General features: G+C 37.5%; 1 protein-coding gene across 8 annotated transcripts in view; it reads left to right on the top strand.

Moving 5' to 3' along the window:
• Positions 1 to 18,795, top strand: part of LOC132104500 (regulating synaptic membrane exocytosis protein 2-like) — a 147,422-nt gene extending 128,627 nt beyond the window's left edge. For 5 of the 8 annotated variants that reach the window (XM_059510013.1, XM_059510014.1, XM_059510011.1 and 2 more), the window contains 8 exons: positions 1,428 to 1,567; positions 2,262 to 2,423; positions 6,849 to 7,039; positions 15,409 to 15,550; positions 15,721 to 15,833; positions 17,192 to 17,293; positions 17,400 to 17,539; positions 17,947 to 18,795. In XM_059510013.1, coding sequence (XP_059365996.1) covers positions 1,428 to 1,567; positions 2,262 to 2,423; positions 6,849 to 7,039; positions 15,409 to 15,550; positions 15,721 to 15,833; positions 17,192 to 17,293; positions 17,400 to 17,539; positions 17,947 to 18,153 — 1,197 coding nt within the window. In that variant the 3' untranslated portion in view covers positions 18,154 to 18,795. Of the gene's footprint in view, positions 1 to 1,404; positions 1,568 to 2,261; positions 2,424 to 6,848; positions 7,040 to 13,117; positions 13,478 to 15,408; positions 15,551 to 15,720; positions 15,834 to 17,191; positions 17,294 to 17,399; positions 17,540 to 17,946 lie in introns of those variants that run through there. The other 3 variants (XM_059510012.1, XM_059510016.1, XM_059510018.1) reach the window with 2 other exon arrangements.
• The last annotated feature ends 1,294 nt before the right edge of the window (positions 18,796 to 20,089 follow it).

Below are 20,089 nucleotides of genomic sequence, written 5' to 3' on the forward strand. Positions count from 1 at the left end.
GTGAATAATAGTTGATCTCCAATAGAGGCACGAGTGCTCTGTTTACATCAATTCTTGCATATGTCTCTAAACGTATATAAAACCATGGTTTTGAAAGCTGAGAGACGTGTGTCCTTTGTGACATTTCTGCCTAGACAGCATTTAATGAAATGAAAAACCTCAAATATAAGGCAGGAACTCCTGACCCAGAAATATACTGATATTTAATTCAGAACTGAATATTAATAAAAATAAGTCTAAATTAAAAGGGACTATGTTTGTGTGATCTGCGCAAAGACCTTAGTCAGGTTAGACGCCACATTGAATTCAGTGCAGATGAAAATGACCCTTACACAAAGAATATACATTTCCTTATAAATGAATGAGCAATATATAAAATGATTTAATTTTATTACAATATATTGAGTAATACATAAGGAATTATATGTGATAAGATATGGTACTGCATGTGTATAAATATATTGCACATATATTTACTCATGCAGTATATACACAGATAGACATATATTGTATTCCTTATATTTTATCATTTACCTTCTTTGTTTTATATATAGCTAGTTAACAATAGCCATGAGATGTTCATTCATGTTTATTTCACGTTAAATCTAGTAGCAAAGAGGAAGAGATGATCGCGCTGCCGCTTGAACTGAACTGAGATCTGTCGCCGCATAAAAGAAACAGCACTGATTCTTTGAATTTCTTAAAAAAAAAATTGACATCATTTGAAAGATGAGACATTGTTTCTTATCTAAAGTAACAATATATAAAACTTGAAGTTTCATGAAGTTCTGCTCCTGCAGTGGTTAAAACAGTGTATCTGTTCGGTACACATGTGCACTGAACTAAAGACTTACATGTGTACCGTTACACCCCTAATATATATATATATTTTTTTTTTTTTCTATAGGTATAATCTATGGAAGCTTGTTTCCACCAGTAATTAAAAAATAAAACAAGGTAATTGTTTTTTTTCTCACAATTGCGACTGTAGAATTGCATGATATAAGCTCGAAATTGTGAGAAAAAAAGAAAGTCACAAATGTGAGATATAAATTCACAATTTCGAGAAAAAAATTCTGAATTGTGAGATGAAAAGTCACAATTACCTTTTTTTTTATTCAGTGTCAGAAATGGGCTTCCATAATAATCAGCTAATTTAAATGGTTAATTATATTTCTCCATCATTTTTAATTCAGTTCATGTAATTCTGTCCTTTATTAAAGCCATTAAGTACACAGTCTTGTGCGTTCTTCTTTTGGTCCGATTTTGATACACTTTTTTGCTTTGAATCAAAGTTTGTGCACATGGACATGGACTTTATGCCGTTCCTGATTGTTTTGTGAGATTCTTGTAGTTCCTGTTTCGAAGCCAGTTTGTGCTAAAGTATTTTAATGTAATAATCAGCATTGTTTTGTTTTTTCTCCCAGCGTGGGATGGACAGTCTCTCCATGAGGTCGTCGGACAGTGATGTAAGCGACGTGTCCGCTATGTCGAGCACGTCTCGGCTCAGCAGCACGAGCCACATGTCTGTCCAGTCAGAAAGGGTGCGAGCGGGCCGCAGGATCAGGTAGGCACATAATGAACCCACTGAGCCCTGATCTGCAGTCATGAACACACTTACTGTGCTTCTGGCGAGTTCAGGTTTGGCTCTGCCTGCTTGCGAATTGAGATGAACCTCTGAACTTGCCAAGAGTGTGTTAACCAATGACTGAGACCACATCACGGGGTTTTGAACAAACCTATATACAGGTGAATCTCATGAAGATATGTCCAACTCATATTTAACACCCAAATCTGAAGAGAAACAAATATGAATTATATATATATTAAGTGTCACACGATCCTTCAGAAATCAGAATAATATGATGATTTGCTTCAAAATAAACATTTGATTATTATCAACGTTCACTTTTTTCTTTTTTCTTTTTTTTTGGTGCTTAATATTTTTTATTTTAAGATTTTTCATATATATATATATAAATAAACACATAGACATATATACACACAGTACTGTACACACACACTTTTTATGTAAACACAAACTTTTATTTTTGATGCGATTAATCACAAATAGTCGTTTGACAGCACTCATTTTCATGTTTTCATACTGTTGTTTTGTTTAAGGTTTCTCTTCTTTTCTTCATCTGCATGTCTGTCAAGCTGATATCTGTCTTTTCTGTGTCTTTTCTGTCTTGCATGCTTCCTTTCGTGGTGTCATGGCTTGGTTTACGTGTGTGTGTGTGTGTGTGTGTGAATGCCAGCCGTGCGGAGGCTCTTCAGAGTCAGGGAGAGGAGGGCTCTGTCTCTGTGGAAGAGCAGGTGGAAGTGACTACAGCGATCGCACAGGGGGCGGGGCATGATGGGGAGGTGGGTGGGGCTACTGTCAACCCAGAGGAAGAGGAAGAACAGGAGGAACCTGAGAGGTTAGAGGAAACCCAGCTAGTGTCCTTCAGCTGTAGTGTGATCCTGCCCCTAAATATCTGATGTGTTCTGATGTCAATTAGAGTTTAGGAAACGAGGAAAACTATAGGAAATAGTTCACATCGTGTGTGTTCTTCTGTGCATGGCAGTTGTGAGTACACTTAAAGGGTTAGTTCACCCAGATAGCAAATTTATGTAATTAATAACATACCCTGGTGTTGTTTCAAACCCGTAAAACCTCCGTTTATCTTGGGAACACAGTTTAAGATATTTTAGATTTAGTCCGAGAGCTCTCAATCCCTCCATTGAAGCTGTGTGTACGGTCTACTGTCCATGTCCAGAAAGGTAATAAAAACATCATCAAAGTAGTCCATGTGACATCAGAGGGTCAGTTAGAATATTTTGAAGCATCGAAAATACATTTTGGTCCAAAAATAACAAAAACTAGGACTTTATTCAGCATTGTCTTCTCTTCCGTGTCTGTTGTGAGAGAGTTCAAAACACTGCAGTTTGTGATATCCGGTTCACGAACGAACCACTCGATGTACTCCCTCTGAGTTCAAACAAACCAATATCCCGGAGCAATTCATTTACTCAAACAGTACACTGACTGAACTGCTGTGAAGAGAGAACTGAAGATGAACACTGAGCCGAGCCAGATAACGAACAAAACATTGACTCGTTCAGTTCTCGCACATTAAAAAAGTTAACAGCTTAAGTCATTTGTGGATTAATGCGTATTAGAGATGCGAACTGTTTTAAACGATTCAGTTCGATTTGGTGAACTGGTTCAAGAAGATCCGGTTACATCGAGTGATTCGTTCGCGAACCTGATATCACAAACTGCTTTGTTTTGAACTCTCTCTCACAACAGACACGGAAGAGAAGACAATGCTGAATAAAGTCGTAGTTTTTGCTATTTTTGGACCAAAATGTTTTTTCGATGCTTCATAATATTCTAACTGACCCTCTGATGTCACATGGACTACTTTGATGATGTTTTTATTACCTTTCTGGACATGGACAGTAGACCGTACACACAGCTTCAATGGAGGGACTGAGAGCTCGCGGACTAAATCTAAAATATCTTAAACTGTGTTCCGAAGATAAACGGAGGTCTTACTGGTTTGGAACAACAGGAGGGTATGTTATTAATTACACAAATTTGCTATCTGGGTGAACTAACCCTTTAAAAAAAAAAAAAAAAAACTTTTTTATTTATTTGGACAAAAAAAACCTTACATTTTGATTTAACATTAATGAAAAATATTTTTTTTCCCCAAAGACCAAAAAACATTCATACAAAGTAAAAACATTATTTATTCGATTATATTAGATTATAGTTATCAATATAGTTTTTTTGTTGACAACGTAATGTAGGTCGGAATAAATTTTTTTTTGGCTTTATACAACTTAATTTAACCATAAACAAAAGTTTCATGTCAATTAAGCAAAAATACGAGAAAATAAATTACAAAAATAAATGAAATAAAGAAAAGAGATAAAAATAAACAAAAAATGTAATGAATTAATATTTACCTATATTCGATTTTAAATGTTTATTTTCATGTTTTTCTTATCTCATTAATTATTATAATATATTATATATTTATTGACTTCTATGGGAAACATTTTTTGCTTTAAGACGACGAAATCAAAAGCAAGTTTAAACCAGAAAGCATAATTCTCAATTAGACCAATATAAAAATACACTTAAACAACAACAACAACAGTCATCTCCCTTTTTTAGTGTCTTGTAATCCAGTTCTGTGTTTGTTATCTGTGAGTGACACCTCTCTTCACTGCATATAAAGAGTTTGTGTCTTACATAATATCAGAGTCACGTCAGTAACCCTGGGGAGAGTCACATGACCAGCTGCCGTCTTCACTCCAATTAGAGCAAACGCTAGAAAAAGCATCAGTTCTTGAGCATTTCCAGCGATTTACACTTCAATACGTTTTCAGTACCTTCCGTGGGTCACTAATTGAATATAGATTAAGTGTTTATGATCATTAAAAATGCTACAGTAGAAAACAAATTGAATTTTAATGTCGTCAACTGAATATTTCACCAATTAGCAGCTGCAGTAGCATGAGTCTTGCATAACCAGGACTCACAGACCCTCTCGTACAGATGTTGAGGACCGTAGACCGCTTTTTTAATTAGCTTACAGTCATTTCAAAGTAGCGAGTGTGCTCTTGAAAATGTTTTATGCCTCTTATGGTCTCATGTTGGGTTAATGAGCGGAAGTCGTTCACACAGACTCAGTCATAAGGTCTCGTGCTTTATAGACATTATACACTACCATACCATAAGCTTCGTTGATGATTTTGAAATAAATTTCTTCTGCTTACCAAGGCTGCATTGGTTTGTACAAAAATACAGTAAAAACAGTAATATTGTTAAACATTACCTCACAGTTCCAGCTGAACTGAGACATATAGACAACATTTTAAGTTAATAAACAGCAACTTAACATTTAACATTTTAGTCAGTGTCTAAGTGTTACAGCATTTAATGTCAGGTCATCCTGTCTGACTTTAACATTCAGAGCACAGAAGAGGCTAGAAGATACGGTTCCCATAGAAACAGCTCCATCCTCTTCGTCACAGCCGTACAAATGTTTCAGCTCATTGTCCATAGAAATGTCCTCACAAAAGTCTCCTCCGGTTGTGTTTTCATACATACAAACCTACTCGCACAGAAAAAAAAAAGTTCACCTAAATACTTGCCATTCACAGAAAACCAACAGAAAGTGAATCTCAGTCTCTTACTCTGGTGAATCTCTGGTTTCTGGCTGGCACAGGATCAGATCTCATGTTTCTATCCTAAAGCTATCCTCTCGTGTGTTCTCAGGAAGGTGAGCTTGAGTTTGATGAGTCACCGTCTCATTATTTTCTCCGTGTTTGACTCAAGAGCTTATCACATGTCACCTAAATAGCTCATTATATAAGCTTTTTTCTGCAAACTATCTCTGTGGATAAATACGTCATATTACAGCCTGACCTATTGAATGAGATATGCTAAAGGAAACCTTTTCAATTAAAATAAATAATGTATACAGCTTTTTTTTTTACAGCAATATTTTGTGGCAGGTGAACTCAAAATAGATACATATTACAAATTACCAAAATATGCAGCCAAAAACTAGATATTTCAGTTTTCTCATCAAATGATCCATAAGCTACAGTACTAGTAACATCAAGTTATTTGACAAATTCTAAAGCCGCCTGGATCTTAAGGTCATTGTTGTTTGTTTGGTGCTTTAGCTGATAGATTGATAGCTAAATCAACTAGGGCTGTCACTTTTGAGAAAAATCTAATTCGAACGGATATCGAATATCATGCAATGTATTCGAATATATTCGAATATCTATGTGCCCGCCCTCCCGCGCATAAAAAATACAAATAAAAAACACCATAGCCTAATGGTGATTCAATCACAAATGTATTAACAGTGAGTCATAAACAGGACTATCTGGATCTTTTTACTTAATGTTTGAAACAGCAGGTTATCAACTTAGAATATCAACTTATATGAAGTGCCACTATGCATATCCCACAACATTAGGCTAAATGAAAAAAGAAAAGAAAAAACGATTCAGAACAGGCACAAACAATAACGTGACAACTTAAACAGCAGCAGGAGTAAGGCATATAGCCTAGCCTAATTATTGTTTGCAAGAAACACTAGTCTATCAACTTGATCTGGATTAAGTGCGGCTCTCTTTTTATTTACAATGTTCCCCGCGGTGGAGAACACGCATTCGGAGCGCAGAGACGTGCCTGGCTACTAGCTCTTATTCGCTTGATTTGGTCATGGGCCTACGCTACAATACGTCTAGAGTGCCCTCTACTGAATAAGATGGCAAAGAATAAAATAAAAAACAAACGGTCTAATCATAGACTGTAAAAAATGCGCTACACATGGCTTTTTAAAAACCGGATATTTTATTTATAGTTCGATTACGGATATTTCACGTCATGTTCGAATGCATATTCGAATATCGAATAAAAAGTGACAGCCCTAAAATCAACTCCTTCAAGACCCACAAAGTTGTTCATCTTTCATAGATTTCTCTGGCTATGCGCTATGACGTATTTTTGAAATTTCAGCAGAAAGCGATTCAAAAAACCCATTGAATTCAGGACAATTGAATTGGATGTGCTAAAATACAACTTGTTTCCTTGTTTCGGCCTACAAAAACACAACTCTCCATAGATGCTGGTCATGCTTGTGCTTCCCAGTAGACCTTGTCCCATCTTGTTGGTGTTGTACCAGTCCTTCACCTTTGACCCTGCTCCTAAATCCTGTAGCTGAATCCTGTCCCTTCCTCTTTCTTCCTGTCCTCCTGTCCTTCCTTCTTCATGTATGTCCTGCACCTGACATGGCTGACAGTGAGTTTACATCTAAAATGAAACACAGGGCTCAGACGGCCACCCCGGGGTCCAACATCACCAAGAGCTCCAGTGTGGGCGGAGACATGTGCTCGCTGGGCAGGAACGACGACGAGGATGAGGACGACAAGAAGCGGCGCTCCAGCTTCGGAGCCAAGATGGCAGCCATGGTGGGACTGGGGAAGAAGAGTCAGAGCACCTCCCAGCTGGACCCAGAGCGTGAGTGAACTGAGCTGCTGCAGAACTTTATCTGACCACCCTGCAAAAAAAAATAACATGATGATTTCACATGTCGGTTGAAATAGGTTGACCAGACCATGCTAGTTTGGATGCTAGCTAAGACGTTTTCTGGGGGAGCATCTCAAACACATGCTGGTGCTGATGTCCTCAGCAGGCCCCTCCTAGACAACTTTAACAGTCCAGGGCATGATTGCTGCAGTCATGAAACTTTGATGTTGAATATGCATTTTATAGTTTTGCTCTGCTTTAGAATATGTATCAACTAAGCATTGCTCTTGTGTTGTGTCAGAGTTGCTTGTAAACCATAGTTTTGTCCAATTTGTGGAGACTTTTTAATGAACCAGTTCAGTCAGTTAAAGGATAATGGGATACAATGTTAGAACAGTTTTTATAACCATTGTAAGCCCAAAGTCATGTCGGAACATGGGCCAAAAATTGGCTTTTCAAACACTTTACATTGCTGTTCAAATGTTTGGGGTTGGTAAGATATTTTGTACTTTATTGTTTGTCAAGGCTGTGTGTATTTGAACAAAAATACAGTAAAAATAGCCATAAAGTGAAATATTACTGCAGTTTAAAATAACTGTTTCCATTTTACCATCTGTGCCATTGAAGCTGATGTTTGTCAACTAGTTTTTGTAATTTTGACCGTAAGTCAAAATTAAGTTTTGCCCAAGTTAGCCCAATAACACCTTGGTGAGCGGAGTTTATATAAATATTTTTTTGCACTTTCTGGTAGTGTTTTGGGAGATGGCCTTGCAAATGTTTTTTTTTTTTTTTTTTATGTAGTTCATACCCACGTGAAACATTTATATTTTTTCCCTCCATTGATTTACAGTGAACCTGAGTAACAGGTAAAGAGAAGACCGTTTGGATGAGGTGTTTTGCAGAGAATTCAGTTCAGTTGAAAGCAGGTCATGCAGTCATTATGCACCGATTCAACCTGTTTAAGATGTTATTTTTCTATTTCTGTCAGTGAGAGTTAGTCTGTTAGGGTGTTGTGTTTAATGTGGCATTTATCTGCACAATGGCTTTGAGCAGAACCTCACATGTGCCGCTCTTCAGATAGATGTAGAGGAACCGTGAAAAAGCCTGAATGTTTTCTAGGCCACAGTGTTTGTTATTGTGGAGATGATCGGGGTCTGGTCGACTCGAGGTCTATCACATGTCGATACTCAGACTGCGGAGCGGCAGCTGCACAGATTGCTGATCAGTCATGAAGTGTGTGTCAATATTTTCAAGTGCTTTGTGAATGATGACCACTACAGAAGGATCTTGAGGAGAAACTTCTCCAAGCCCATGTCCACATGTGACTTAAGGAGACACACTTTTGATTTAAACATAATTTCAATAACGTTTTTGAGAATTGAAATCAACTTTTGATTAATTCGTCTTGCACAAGTTTAACATCCACCCACACCCAGTGCTTCCCTTTAGATAAAGTAGATTTGCAGCATATGAGGGGGTAAGTTGCCCTCACAGATGCCCTGTTGCTGTCTGTTGAGGAAAGACTGTTGGGTTTAAAAGATCTTTGCTGCTGGAGGAACTTCCTGCGGCGCCTGCTTTGATTTGACTGGTTGAGTTGACACAATGGATGCAAATAGGCACTATTTCACTTCCTATAATCTAACAGCTTGAGTGATCTCATCTGTGCTGGATAGAACACAGCGATTCTCTGGCTTTGTGTAAAGTATGTTCGGTCGGACCACACGTTTGAAGTGCACTCCCTTGTTATAAAGAAATATGCTTTATTGCATTGAAGGTGCACTTTAAGTGTACTTCAAAACTTAAAAGTATATGTTTAAACACCTGTACTTGTAGATAATATAATATTAATAAAATAAAATAAAAGTCCACTTCAGTGCAAGTAAAAATAATCTACTTTCATGACTATGTTTCTTAACACACTTCAGTACACTTTTAAAAAGAGCATGTCAAATTAAATTACAAATTATTTTTTTAATTACATTTTATATCTAGGGCTGTCAAGCTAAATCGCATCCAAAAGAAAAGTTTGTGCTTACATAATATGTGTGCATGCACTGTGTATATACAATGTATATATATATATATATATATATGCACATGTGTGTATTTATATATGCATAATAAATATACAAAGTGCATGCACACATATTATGTAAGCACAAACTTTTCTTTTGGAGTAATCGTAATTAATCATTTAAAAGTGCTCTTTAAATAATTTCTTTTAAAAATCTTTTGTCATTTAAATATGTGACATACAAATTAAATTACATCAAATTTTATATACTTGCATATACACAGTATATAAATACATTGTAGTTTACCATAAATGCTTGTCAGTATTGTAACTGAGAATTTTCATTATTTTCATTTAACTGCAGATAACATGCAATTAAGTGTCCAGAAACATTGCATTCAGTTCACACTTAAGTGTATTCTTTTAAAGAATATTATTTCCATAAAAAAGTGAAAAAAAAAAAAGTGCTACTTTTTTCACAACGGTGTGCTGTTTGCGTGCTTTCTGGTTTATTTCGAGTTATGAAGAAAATCAACAGGAGTTGGGCTTCTGATGGTTGATATAGGGACAGTTCACCCAAAAATTTCAATTCTGTCATCAGTCACTCACACTCATGCCGTTCCAAACCTGTCTTTTTTCTTTCTTTCTGTGGAACGTAAAAGATATTTTGAGAAGTGTTTATTGTCCATACAGTGGATGCCAAAAGTCACCAAAATTGTTTGGTTACCAGCATTCTTAAAAATATCATCTTTTGTGTTTGGGACAAGTAGTTACACATGGCCTGCTGTGTGATTCCTGTACCTCCACCAGAATCTGTTAAAATAGGTCAGAGAATATTTTCTGCTGCAGTAGATTCAGTCATGATTCACTCTCCCGCTGTTCAGATCAACATGTTTCCATATTAACAGGTTTGTTCTCACTCCCAGTGCTCGCTCCTCGCGTATTTAAAGATATCTCCTTTCTCAGTCATATACAGCTAAAAATACATGTCCTCATTTCTGTGATTTCACACACAGAAACACAGAAATAGTCTGGAGGAGGACAGATACACTGGCTGTGTGCGTCAGTATGGCATGATGGAAGTCTCGCTCTTCATCAACATTATTCTCTAATATATACAGTACAAACCAAAAGTTTGGAAACATTACTATTTTTAATGTTTTTGAAAGAAGTTTCTTCTGCTCATCAAGCCTGCATTTATTTGATCAAAAATACAGAAAAAACGGTAATATTGTGAAATATTATTACAACTTAAAATAATAGTTTTCTATTTGAATATGAGATAGCATGCTGTTCCTAGGAGCTATTTACTTTTACAGCTACATTACATTCATTAATACCAGTATATACTGTACTAATGGACTGGAAATAAACAGAACTGCAAAACAATCATATCTGGTGTGTATAGAATAAAAACTGTGTAGTGTGTTTTTATGTCAGGCCTGTAAATGGATCCAGTGTTGCGGTGGCATTTTCTGTGAATGCTGCGTGTGACACTGTTGCTGATTTGCGAAGATAATTTGTACACATTGTGCATCTTTCTCTCACTTTAAGAGCGATTATTATTTCTTCCATGGTGCCAACACAGTCTTGCAGTCTGTTTCTGCAGAAGCATTTTAAAAAATGAAAGAAATTATTCATCCAAAAATGAAAATTTGCTGAAAATGTCCTCCGCCTGAGGTCATCCAAGATGATCTAGATTAGTTTGTTTCTTCATCTAAACTCATGTATAGGGGACTCGTTTTGTTGCTGGAAGCAATGGTTTGAAGTGAAAAACATCTTAATGATGCATTTGTTTATTACAAACACGCAGCTTTTCACTTTTTCATCAAACACATACCACTACTTCCAATCATTAGTGTGGAAGAGCATTGATTCCTGTGTTAAATGTCAGTTTTGTGCTATTTTGTACTGTAGCTTGACAAATAGCAAAGTGCCTTTCAAAGGAGAACAACATTGTTGTCATACACCACACAAATAAAGCACACCAGTAGACATTAGCATGTTGCTAAGCTAACGGCATGATACTGTAATCAGTAAAATACGTGTCATACTGAAGTAAGAGCTAAAATTGTGTATTTTTATCCAATTTTGTGCTATAAAATGAAGCACAATTTTGACTACCTACATTTTAAAACAGCCTGTAGAGTCGAGCGCACCTACTGTATATTAGGGTCTATAACCTAAAATAGCTTTAAAATGCTGTCTAGGTAGGAAGCACACAAGGGTTTGGAGCTGATAAATGAAAAACAGGATCATGAAAACATTCCCAAAGCTCACCAAGCCTTTCTAAACACTCTGTCATTGTCTGTTTTACAAGATTGCATAAACCACTTGTTGTGGAGTAATGGACTTACACTTACAGTCTGTGTGGTCTGCTTCTTAATAACTAATATCGCAGTTTACTGAGTTGCGGGATTTTATATTATGTAATTAAAAAATAACAAATGCAGTGCAGATTTGAAGCATGTCATGTTTTACACAATATAACCTATGCACATGGACTTGTTGCATTTAACATCTAAAGACATTCACATTTTCTGTGACCATGACTCAAACCAGCATGCTTTTTGTTTGTTCTGTCATACTGAGACCACACAGTGAGTCTAGTGTCGGATGAGGGTCTTCAGTCTGCACTATTAAATTCTTAGTGTTTAAAATAGATGGCACATTTACTAGACGGTGGTTTACATTACAGATTTGAACCTTCCAGTTATTTTAGTACTTAGATGGCGTTAAAAGTTTATTGGATTGTGTTTTCAAAAAGAAAAGACTCTCTTGTATTTATATGCACTAGATTATTTGTGTTCCTGTCTGACATTTTGAGCTTTGAGCCGTGATATGAGTCACAACTGTATTCTTCTGACTTTAATAGGAAGGTTTGAGACGTTTCTATTTGAGCCAGGGATGATTTTAACTTTCACACATTAGGATGTTTCTGGCTTACAGGAGTGTACACATTGTCTCAAAGTTAAGCTGAAGGTCCTGTCTTCTTTGAGGTTCATCATGCAGTGTCTGTTTGCCATCTTGAATGGAAATGGCAGATTTTATTTGCTTCTCATGTCTGTGCAGAACCAAAACCAGACTGCTAGTTGCCACTCTGTTAATGTTAAAGCCTACTGAGTGTAACTTTGCAGTGTTTTTACCAGAAGGCTTTGAAAGATGACGTTTTATGCAAGTGCAGTGGTTTAATGAAGAACAATATTAAATGTAATTAACAGAATTGAATGAAGATCGCATAAAGTCTGGACCTTTTCACAGCATATTCTGGACAAGAACCACCTAATTATTCAGGAAGAGTAGCTTAACTGACATGAAAATTATCTTTTTATTGAGTTTATGTAAGATACAACACAACACAGGTCAAAATATTTGATCAGAAATACCCAATAAAACCAGTAATATTGTGAAATATTATTAAAAATACTTGTTTTCTATTGTAATTTAATTTGTGATGCATATCTGCATTTCCAGATCCTTGCTGAATAAAATTAATTAATTTCCTTAAAAAAAAAAACGCAGGGCAAACTAATAATGTGCCCTTAGTCAAATGTTATTAGTTAAGACTTGTCCAACAACCATCTCTTTTAGCTGCAAAGATAGTTTAAGGACTGTATGGCAGATTGACCTTATGTATGCTTCCATCTGTTGTTTATTTTCACATTACTGTACATGTGTGTGCACAATACAATGTGATGTAAAAAACATTCGATGTAGCATTTCATTGAAAGATTTAGCTTGTTACTGGAAAAGCTGCATGAAGTAGCATGCATTATAACGCTACTAAAAATATTAATCAAGTTAGTAGCTTTGCTACTTTTAACCACTGTTGTGTGCATATAATTGTCAGTTTGGAGGGGCATGTGTGTGTGTAGTAACTGATGAAGCTGCAGTCAGAAGGCAAGTCATGTGCATGTGTTTGTGTGCAGTCATATCTCCAGGCAGAGCTCTGTCTCCTGGAGAAGCGTCTGAGGGGTCTCTTAGTTTCTGCGCCTCTGATTGGCCACATCATCTGTAAGCCACGTGCACATGCTGCCATCTACCCCCCCCCCCAGATGAAGCAGTGCGCTGCAGAGGAGACGATCAGACAGTCATCCTCTCCGCATATCGACCTGAGAACTAAGACGCCTCGTGGCTGCTATCGATGAGAGGTTTTGAACACAATCCTGCCAAACCTGTTTCTTCAGAACCGTCTCACAGCATCAGCTCGACACGTTTACCACCCTCTTTCATTGTATTTAGAGGTGTTTGAGGGTGTCGGGGTGGTAAAATGGGCAGACAAGGGCAGGATGGCGGCAAAGCTCTACCCGGTATGCGAATGCAGCGCTCACAGAGCCGGCTTAGCCTGTCTGCCTCCTTTGAGGCACTGGCCGTCTACTTTCCCTGCATGAACTCCTTTGACGAGAAAGACCAAGGTAAGAATGAAGCCACATGCCATGTGTGACAGTGCTATGTTCAATTCTTTTGAAAGCTTTTCAGTTTGTGACCAGCTGAAAGCCAAAGAGCCGTATATGATGTGTGATATATGTTATGTCTGCTTGGATTGGATACCGCAGATGTATTAGTGTACAAGATAGATAGATAGATAGATAGATAGATAGATAGATAGATAGATAGATAGATAGATAGATAGATAGATAGATAGATAGATAGATAGATAGATAGATAGATAGATAGATAGATAGATAGATAGATAGATAGATAGAAGGGGTGTAACAGTACATGTATTCGTCCTGAACTGTCACGGTATGGATATCACGGTTCAGTTTATGCAGTCAGATGACGAATACAGTCAGTCATAGGCTATCAATCCAGAGGGGGGCGTGCATGGTAATGCAATGCTAACTGTCACAAACGGAAAAAGCAGAAGACAATCAACGCACCAACCCAAAACAAGAACGCCGAGTTCAGATGGCACGCAAGAGTTCGTAGAACCATCTGTTTCAGCAGTGTGGGAAAGTTGCACACAAACTGCATTGCAATAATTTCCCAAAATGTAATTTCTGTGGAATTTTTATGAAGTCTGCAAAAAGGAGAAAATACTGTACCAGGCAGATCAAGCTCACTCTTTGAGATTCTCAAAATATAGGAAGACAAATATGTGGGGGGTTATATGAATGTATCTCTGAGAGTCTTTAGAAATGGTTTGATGCCATTTTCTTTTTCCCTTACCTCCATATAACGCATATTAGTGTTTATAAGTGCAGCACTGCATTGTTCACAGCAGTAACCAAGGAAACACTGTATCGCTGCTGTTTCATAAGCGCCACCTGCTGTCAGAGAGTGAATCTGCATTTTCATTCAGTCCGTCTTCTGTTTCGCACAGGTGTCTTATGTAGCATAATTACACAAATCTAAAGTCAGACCATCCTGTTTTTGCTTTAAATCCTGAAATTATACAATCTAATTCAAATCAAAAACAACTGGTCATGCTATGTGCATGTAGCAGTACTGTCTGTTCAAAATAAATGAAAAAAATTAATTTACCTTTTGTACTAAACTCGTATGGAACAGTGACCCCAAAACCAAGGTATGTACCGAACCGTACATGACTTCTGTCTACCGTTACACCCTTAATAGATAGATAGATAGATAGATAGATAGATAGATAGATAGATAGATAGATAGATAGATAGATAGATAGATAGATAGATAGATAGATATGTGTATAAGCTGACTGGAGGTCACTCAGGACTGATGCCCTCTGTTGGTCATAACATGTCTTTTTTAAAGCATCTCATTCAGTGGTTGTCAATCATGTGTTGTTGTTTTTTTTTTTCTTAAAGGGTAAAATGCATTTTCAAATATTAAAATGCTCTCTCCAACCTAGTTTGATGAGTAGAGACAGCAATAAGAAACCATTTGTTGTTTGATCACTATTTCTCTGTGGCACATTGCTGTTTTTGGCTCAGCTCTTCTGTGCCAGTTTGGGATGGGTCTGTATGTTTGCCCAACCAATGGTAGATGGGTGTGTGGTGGCAGTGTTATGTCGAGACCAACTCATTCAAGACCAGGCTAAGCCCTGAGTAGGTTGAGTCTGAGACAAGACAGAGACTGGAAGAGGCTCTGAATGATTCCTGTGGTGTGAATGAAGCCTTGTTTTAGGTCAGTGTCACTTGAACCTCCACAGCACACAGTGTGCTCTGAGATACACGATAGCACTGAGCAGATCATTCGCTTGAGTTGGCACAGACAACAAAACATATCTGCAGACCAGACATGGTCCAAGTCCATGACAAGACCAAGACCAAGAAATGGACTACTTGAGACACTGTGGTTCGAAGTGTCACACATTTGTCTTTTTTTTTAATTACTCATCTTCCCTTCCCCTTGTTGTTATTTTCAGAGGAGGGTAAGAAGAAGAAGCCGGTGCGTCTGGCGATCCAGCGGAGTGTAGAGACTGGTTTAGCTGTGGAGATGAAGAGCAGGATGACACGGCAGCCCAGCCGTGAGACCACAGATGATGGTGACAAGGTGAAACCTGGAAAGTAAGTAGAGTAAAAATCTACTTCTGAATGTGATGGTCCACATATTGTTACATCACATGATGTCATCGCCTCCATTCCTGGTTGACTGGTTTTGTCAGTGATGATATTTTGTCTTGTCGGAGGCTACCAGCACCTGATTAACAGATGTTCTGTCCATTATCTGTTCAAAGTCTAATTTTCCCTGGAGTGAAGATCTCTTCAGACAGCCAGTTCACTGAGTTTTTGGATGGTCTTGGCCCCGCCCAGCTGGCAGGAAGACAGACATTGGCCACACCTCCAATGGGTTAGTATCATCACTCACTCTTTTCTTTTGTTGTTCACATGACCAAAATTCTTTGGTATTGTATAAGACACTATAAAGCACAAAATCAATTTCAGTAATGTCTCAAGTAGTTTGATGTTGTTACATTTCATCCATGAAACAGAATTCTATAGTTCTATTGCCACCTGGAGTTTCCAGTGAGTCAATCTCAATTACCATTTACACCTGGTCTTAACATGACTTTTAAATGTGTCTCCTGTTACCACTAGTGTTGGAATTTCATCTAAATCAGGGGTGTCCAAACCTACTCCAGGAGGACCACTTTCCTGCAGTTTAGCTCCAACTCTAATTAAATGCACCTAAACCAGCTAATCAAAGTCTTCATACTCACTTGAAACTTTGAGTATGTTAGAGCTGGTTGAAGCGAAGTTCTGCAGGACATGGCTCTCTAGGAGCAGGATTGAACAACCCTTGTCTAGATAGATCCTAGACAAGGGTTGGCTAATGTCAGTCCTGGAGAGTCACAGTACTGCATAGTTCAGCTCCAAGCCTAATCAAATTACAAGCTAATCAAGGTCTAAGGGTTACTGGAAAGCTACAGGCAGGTGAGTTTTTATCAAGGTTGGAGCAAAACTCAGAAATGACCTGGCCCTCCAGGAGCAGGATTGGTCACCACCATTCAAAACGGCTAATGTTCGCATACCTTCTGCTGTCAGTCTGAAGGTCTGGCTACATGAGACTACCCCTTGTATAGACCCTCTTATTTCGTCACACGCTACATCACTTGCGCTTGAACACCCAAGGTTGTGCACAAATATTTAGAATGAATGAACCAATTATACTCCTTATGAACAAGAGGGAAAGAAAGCGAATGGAAATAATACAAATGGTAACATTGATTTTGATCATAACCTATGTGTAGTTAGAAGTATGAATCGCTTGTTTTGGTGTGTTTTTTCAATAATTGTCCTGTAATGCTCACATGCTAAGCCAGTTTGCAGCTACTTCTGAAAATGGTCCAAAGTGGACAAGCTCAAAATGTTTTAGACCTCATGTACACCTGTATTTACTGTCATCCACTTGTGATCAGTTCAATGAAAATGCATCTGTAAGAGAGCAGGTGTAAACAGGGCCTGTGACACAACAGTCAGTGTTGCTACCTTGTGGACAAATTAATAATAATAATAAAAAAAGCCATATGCGCAAGGTAAAATTAGTTTAAATAAAATTGTGCATACGTTATGAATTTAAAAAAATACATAAAATTTTCCACCAAATAAGTCATGGTTGTCCATAGCACTACAGTAACTTTCATCAAATGGTTTCTATAAAGAGACCCTTTGTCTGCTCTAAGAGTTTGGATGTGTTCTTTTGCACAGGTGACATCCAGATTGGTATGGTGCACAGGAAGGAGAGGCTGGATGTTGAAGTTATTCGGGCTCGAGGCCTGGTGGGCAAACCAGGGAACAAACAGACGCCAGGTATGCCTCATAATCGCACAATATGCATGTTCTTCTTTAAATACAACCTGTCCCTGGACTGTTTTGTGATGTTTATTTGTAATTTTTTGCGGTCTTCCATATGCAGCACCTTATGTTAAAGTATATCTGCTGGAAAATGGGAAGTGCATCAACAAAAAGAAAACCCGGACGGCGCGGAAAACACTGGATCCTCTTTATCAACAGCAGCTTCAGTTTGAGGAGAATCCTGAAGGAAAGGTTTTACAGGTAACACCAGGACCACATCCTGTTTGCTTAATTTAATAACGATGAACAATATTTAATGCAAAATGTAAGTCTTAATTGTCGTTAAATGATGACACACACAAAAAAAAAAATTTGTTATGCCAAATATTGTTTTTTTTTTTTACTATTTCTTTTGATTTAGCGGTGAAATTTGACTTGGATATTTTTTCATCACATCAGTTATTTTAGTATTTTCCTTTTTTAATTTTAGTAAATTTTTCATAATTTATCATGTGCTTTTTTATATTTCTATTTAGCTTTCATTTATTTTTATTTCAATTTTAGTGTAAGTAATTTAAGCACTTTTTTAGGTTTTAATTTTAGTTAGCAATAACAACACTGTGCCACATCTCCTGAAACTCTTTACCAATCGTGTCGTTTTTTTACAGATCATTGTTTGGGGGGACTATGGACGCATGGACCACAAATCCTTCATGGGAGCCGCCCAGATCCTGTTAGACGATTTAGAGCTGACCAACATGGTGATTGGCTGGTACAAGCTCTTCCCTCCCACCTCATTAGTGGACCCAACCTTGGCACCTTTAAGTAGTAAACCTCCAGGTTCAAGCCTGGACAGTTCTAATGTTCGGTCGTAGCGGCACGAGAAGGAGAGCGGTAGAGAGCGGCGTGAGTAGCTCCAGCTACAGACAGAGAGGAGATGGTCTGGACAGGACACGTCCTGGTTACACTGCATGCTTGATGTTGTGTCCTCTGAGCCCATGCGATAAGAGGTTAAGAAAAGGTCGACGTCCTTCTGCCAAAAAAATAACTGAATAGAAAATGTATGCTGCTGTCACACACAGGGAAAGCACGACAGTGGATGCCTCTCCGTCCAGCTGAAGAGATGCAGCTAGGGATTCAGTGGAGTCTGACTCTTAACTGTAGGACGTTAAGAGTGCTGATTTCCACTGGAATAGGAAGAGGACGTTATACTCTGCCCGTTTTCTCTCTGTTGAATTCAGAGAGATGTCAGTGTTTCTTACCTAGAACTTGATTCATTGTAGCCATAACTGTAAGCCAAGCTGTCAAAAGAAAATCCGTAAAGAGAGAAGCACTTGGCTAAGATGGGACAGGAAAGGGTACCCTCAGAGAGATGACATTCTCGTGGGAATGACCCTACATCAAGCCAGATCTCCACTGGATCGCTTTTCAAACTTTAGTGATGAGGAAATGGATATGGCCAGAGTTCCTGTTTGATTCAGGAAAAAAAAAATACAATTAAATAATTAAATAATGGACCTTTTTTGTGCTCCGGTATGATGTTCTCTTTGTTAATGTACTGTATGAATCTTATGTTTGTTTCTGTTTTTTTGTTTGTTTGTTTTTGTTTTTTTTGCATGGATGCAAAAAATTGTATGTTTTATTTTCCTCGAGACTTACAAAAAAAAAAAAAAAAGAAAGAAAGAGAGGAAGAAACTTACTTAAGGATGACCAGATCAGCCATTTTCAACTATTTGTATCATTTTTAATATGAAATTCTCTAGTGCATGATTTTCAAAGAGACTGAATGCAAAATGATAACGATGTGATTGTCATCCTTTAGAATATTTTTCTGTATTTTTACAGATCTCGGTTACAGGTGTGGTCTGGTGATCTCATATTATTAATGGAAAAAAAGCAAGGGATGGCCGAGAAAAACAATAAATGTATAATATTGATTTTGCTATAAAAACGAACATGAAAATTGCACATTCCTCCCTTCAAAAGCAGCCATAGTTCTTCGTTCATGTGGAGACGGATCTGTAGATTATCGTATGGGTCTGTCATGATTCCACTGTGTTCTATTACACTAGAATGGAATATTCATTCAAAGCAAGCATGTTGAAAAGGGTCTGCAACATGGATTGAGCACACTGTCTGAGTAATACAGCATGTTTTAATAGAGACATCTGGGTGTGTACAGTGCATGTGGACCAAGGCTCGGCCATCCACCGTATCTAGCGTTGTCCACAGATTCAGGTCAGGGTTGAGCTTTCGTGGCTGACAGTTCAGACATTTAACGCAACATTCCACCTCTTGGCAGTCATATTTTCAAGTTTTGAAAAGAGTAAGAGAAAATCAAACAGATAAAAGAAAAAAAAATCCTGAAAAATGTTAAGAACATTTATATTTATTTAAGGTTGACTTGGAAAAAAATTTGCAAGTATATTTTATTTTATTATTGTTATAAAGAAAATGTCATAAAAACAGATCCCATCGAATGGTCTCTGAACTCTGGACAATGTTCATTCTTGTCATGTTGTCAGACACTGTTTGTCAAATGAGGAGTAAGTCGCAGTTTGTGGAGATGGGAAAATTGCCACACAATATACATTTTTAATTGTTTCTTGTTTTGAAAGAATAAAATTCATTTATTAATCCCTGTGTTCATTCACCAAACCTTCTCACAGACAAAAATACCAAAACATTAACTTTCATGGCCACTTGACATACAGAGCATCTTGAGGCCAGTTGTTACCTCTATGAACACAACAGAGACGGAGGCAAGCTAAGGCTCATTTTATAGAGTTATTTTTAACAAAATGAGAGCAA

The sequence above is a fragment of the Carassius carassius genome, chromosome 25 (assembly GCF_963082965.1).
Source record: "Carassius carassius chromosome 25, fCarCar2.1, whole genome shotgun sequence".
NCBI classification, from domain to species: Eukaryota; Metazoa; Chordata; class Actinopteri; order Cypriniformes; family Cyprinidae; genus Carassius; species Carassius carassius.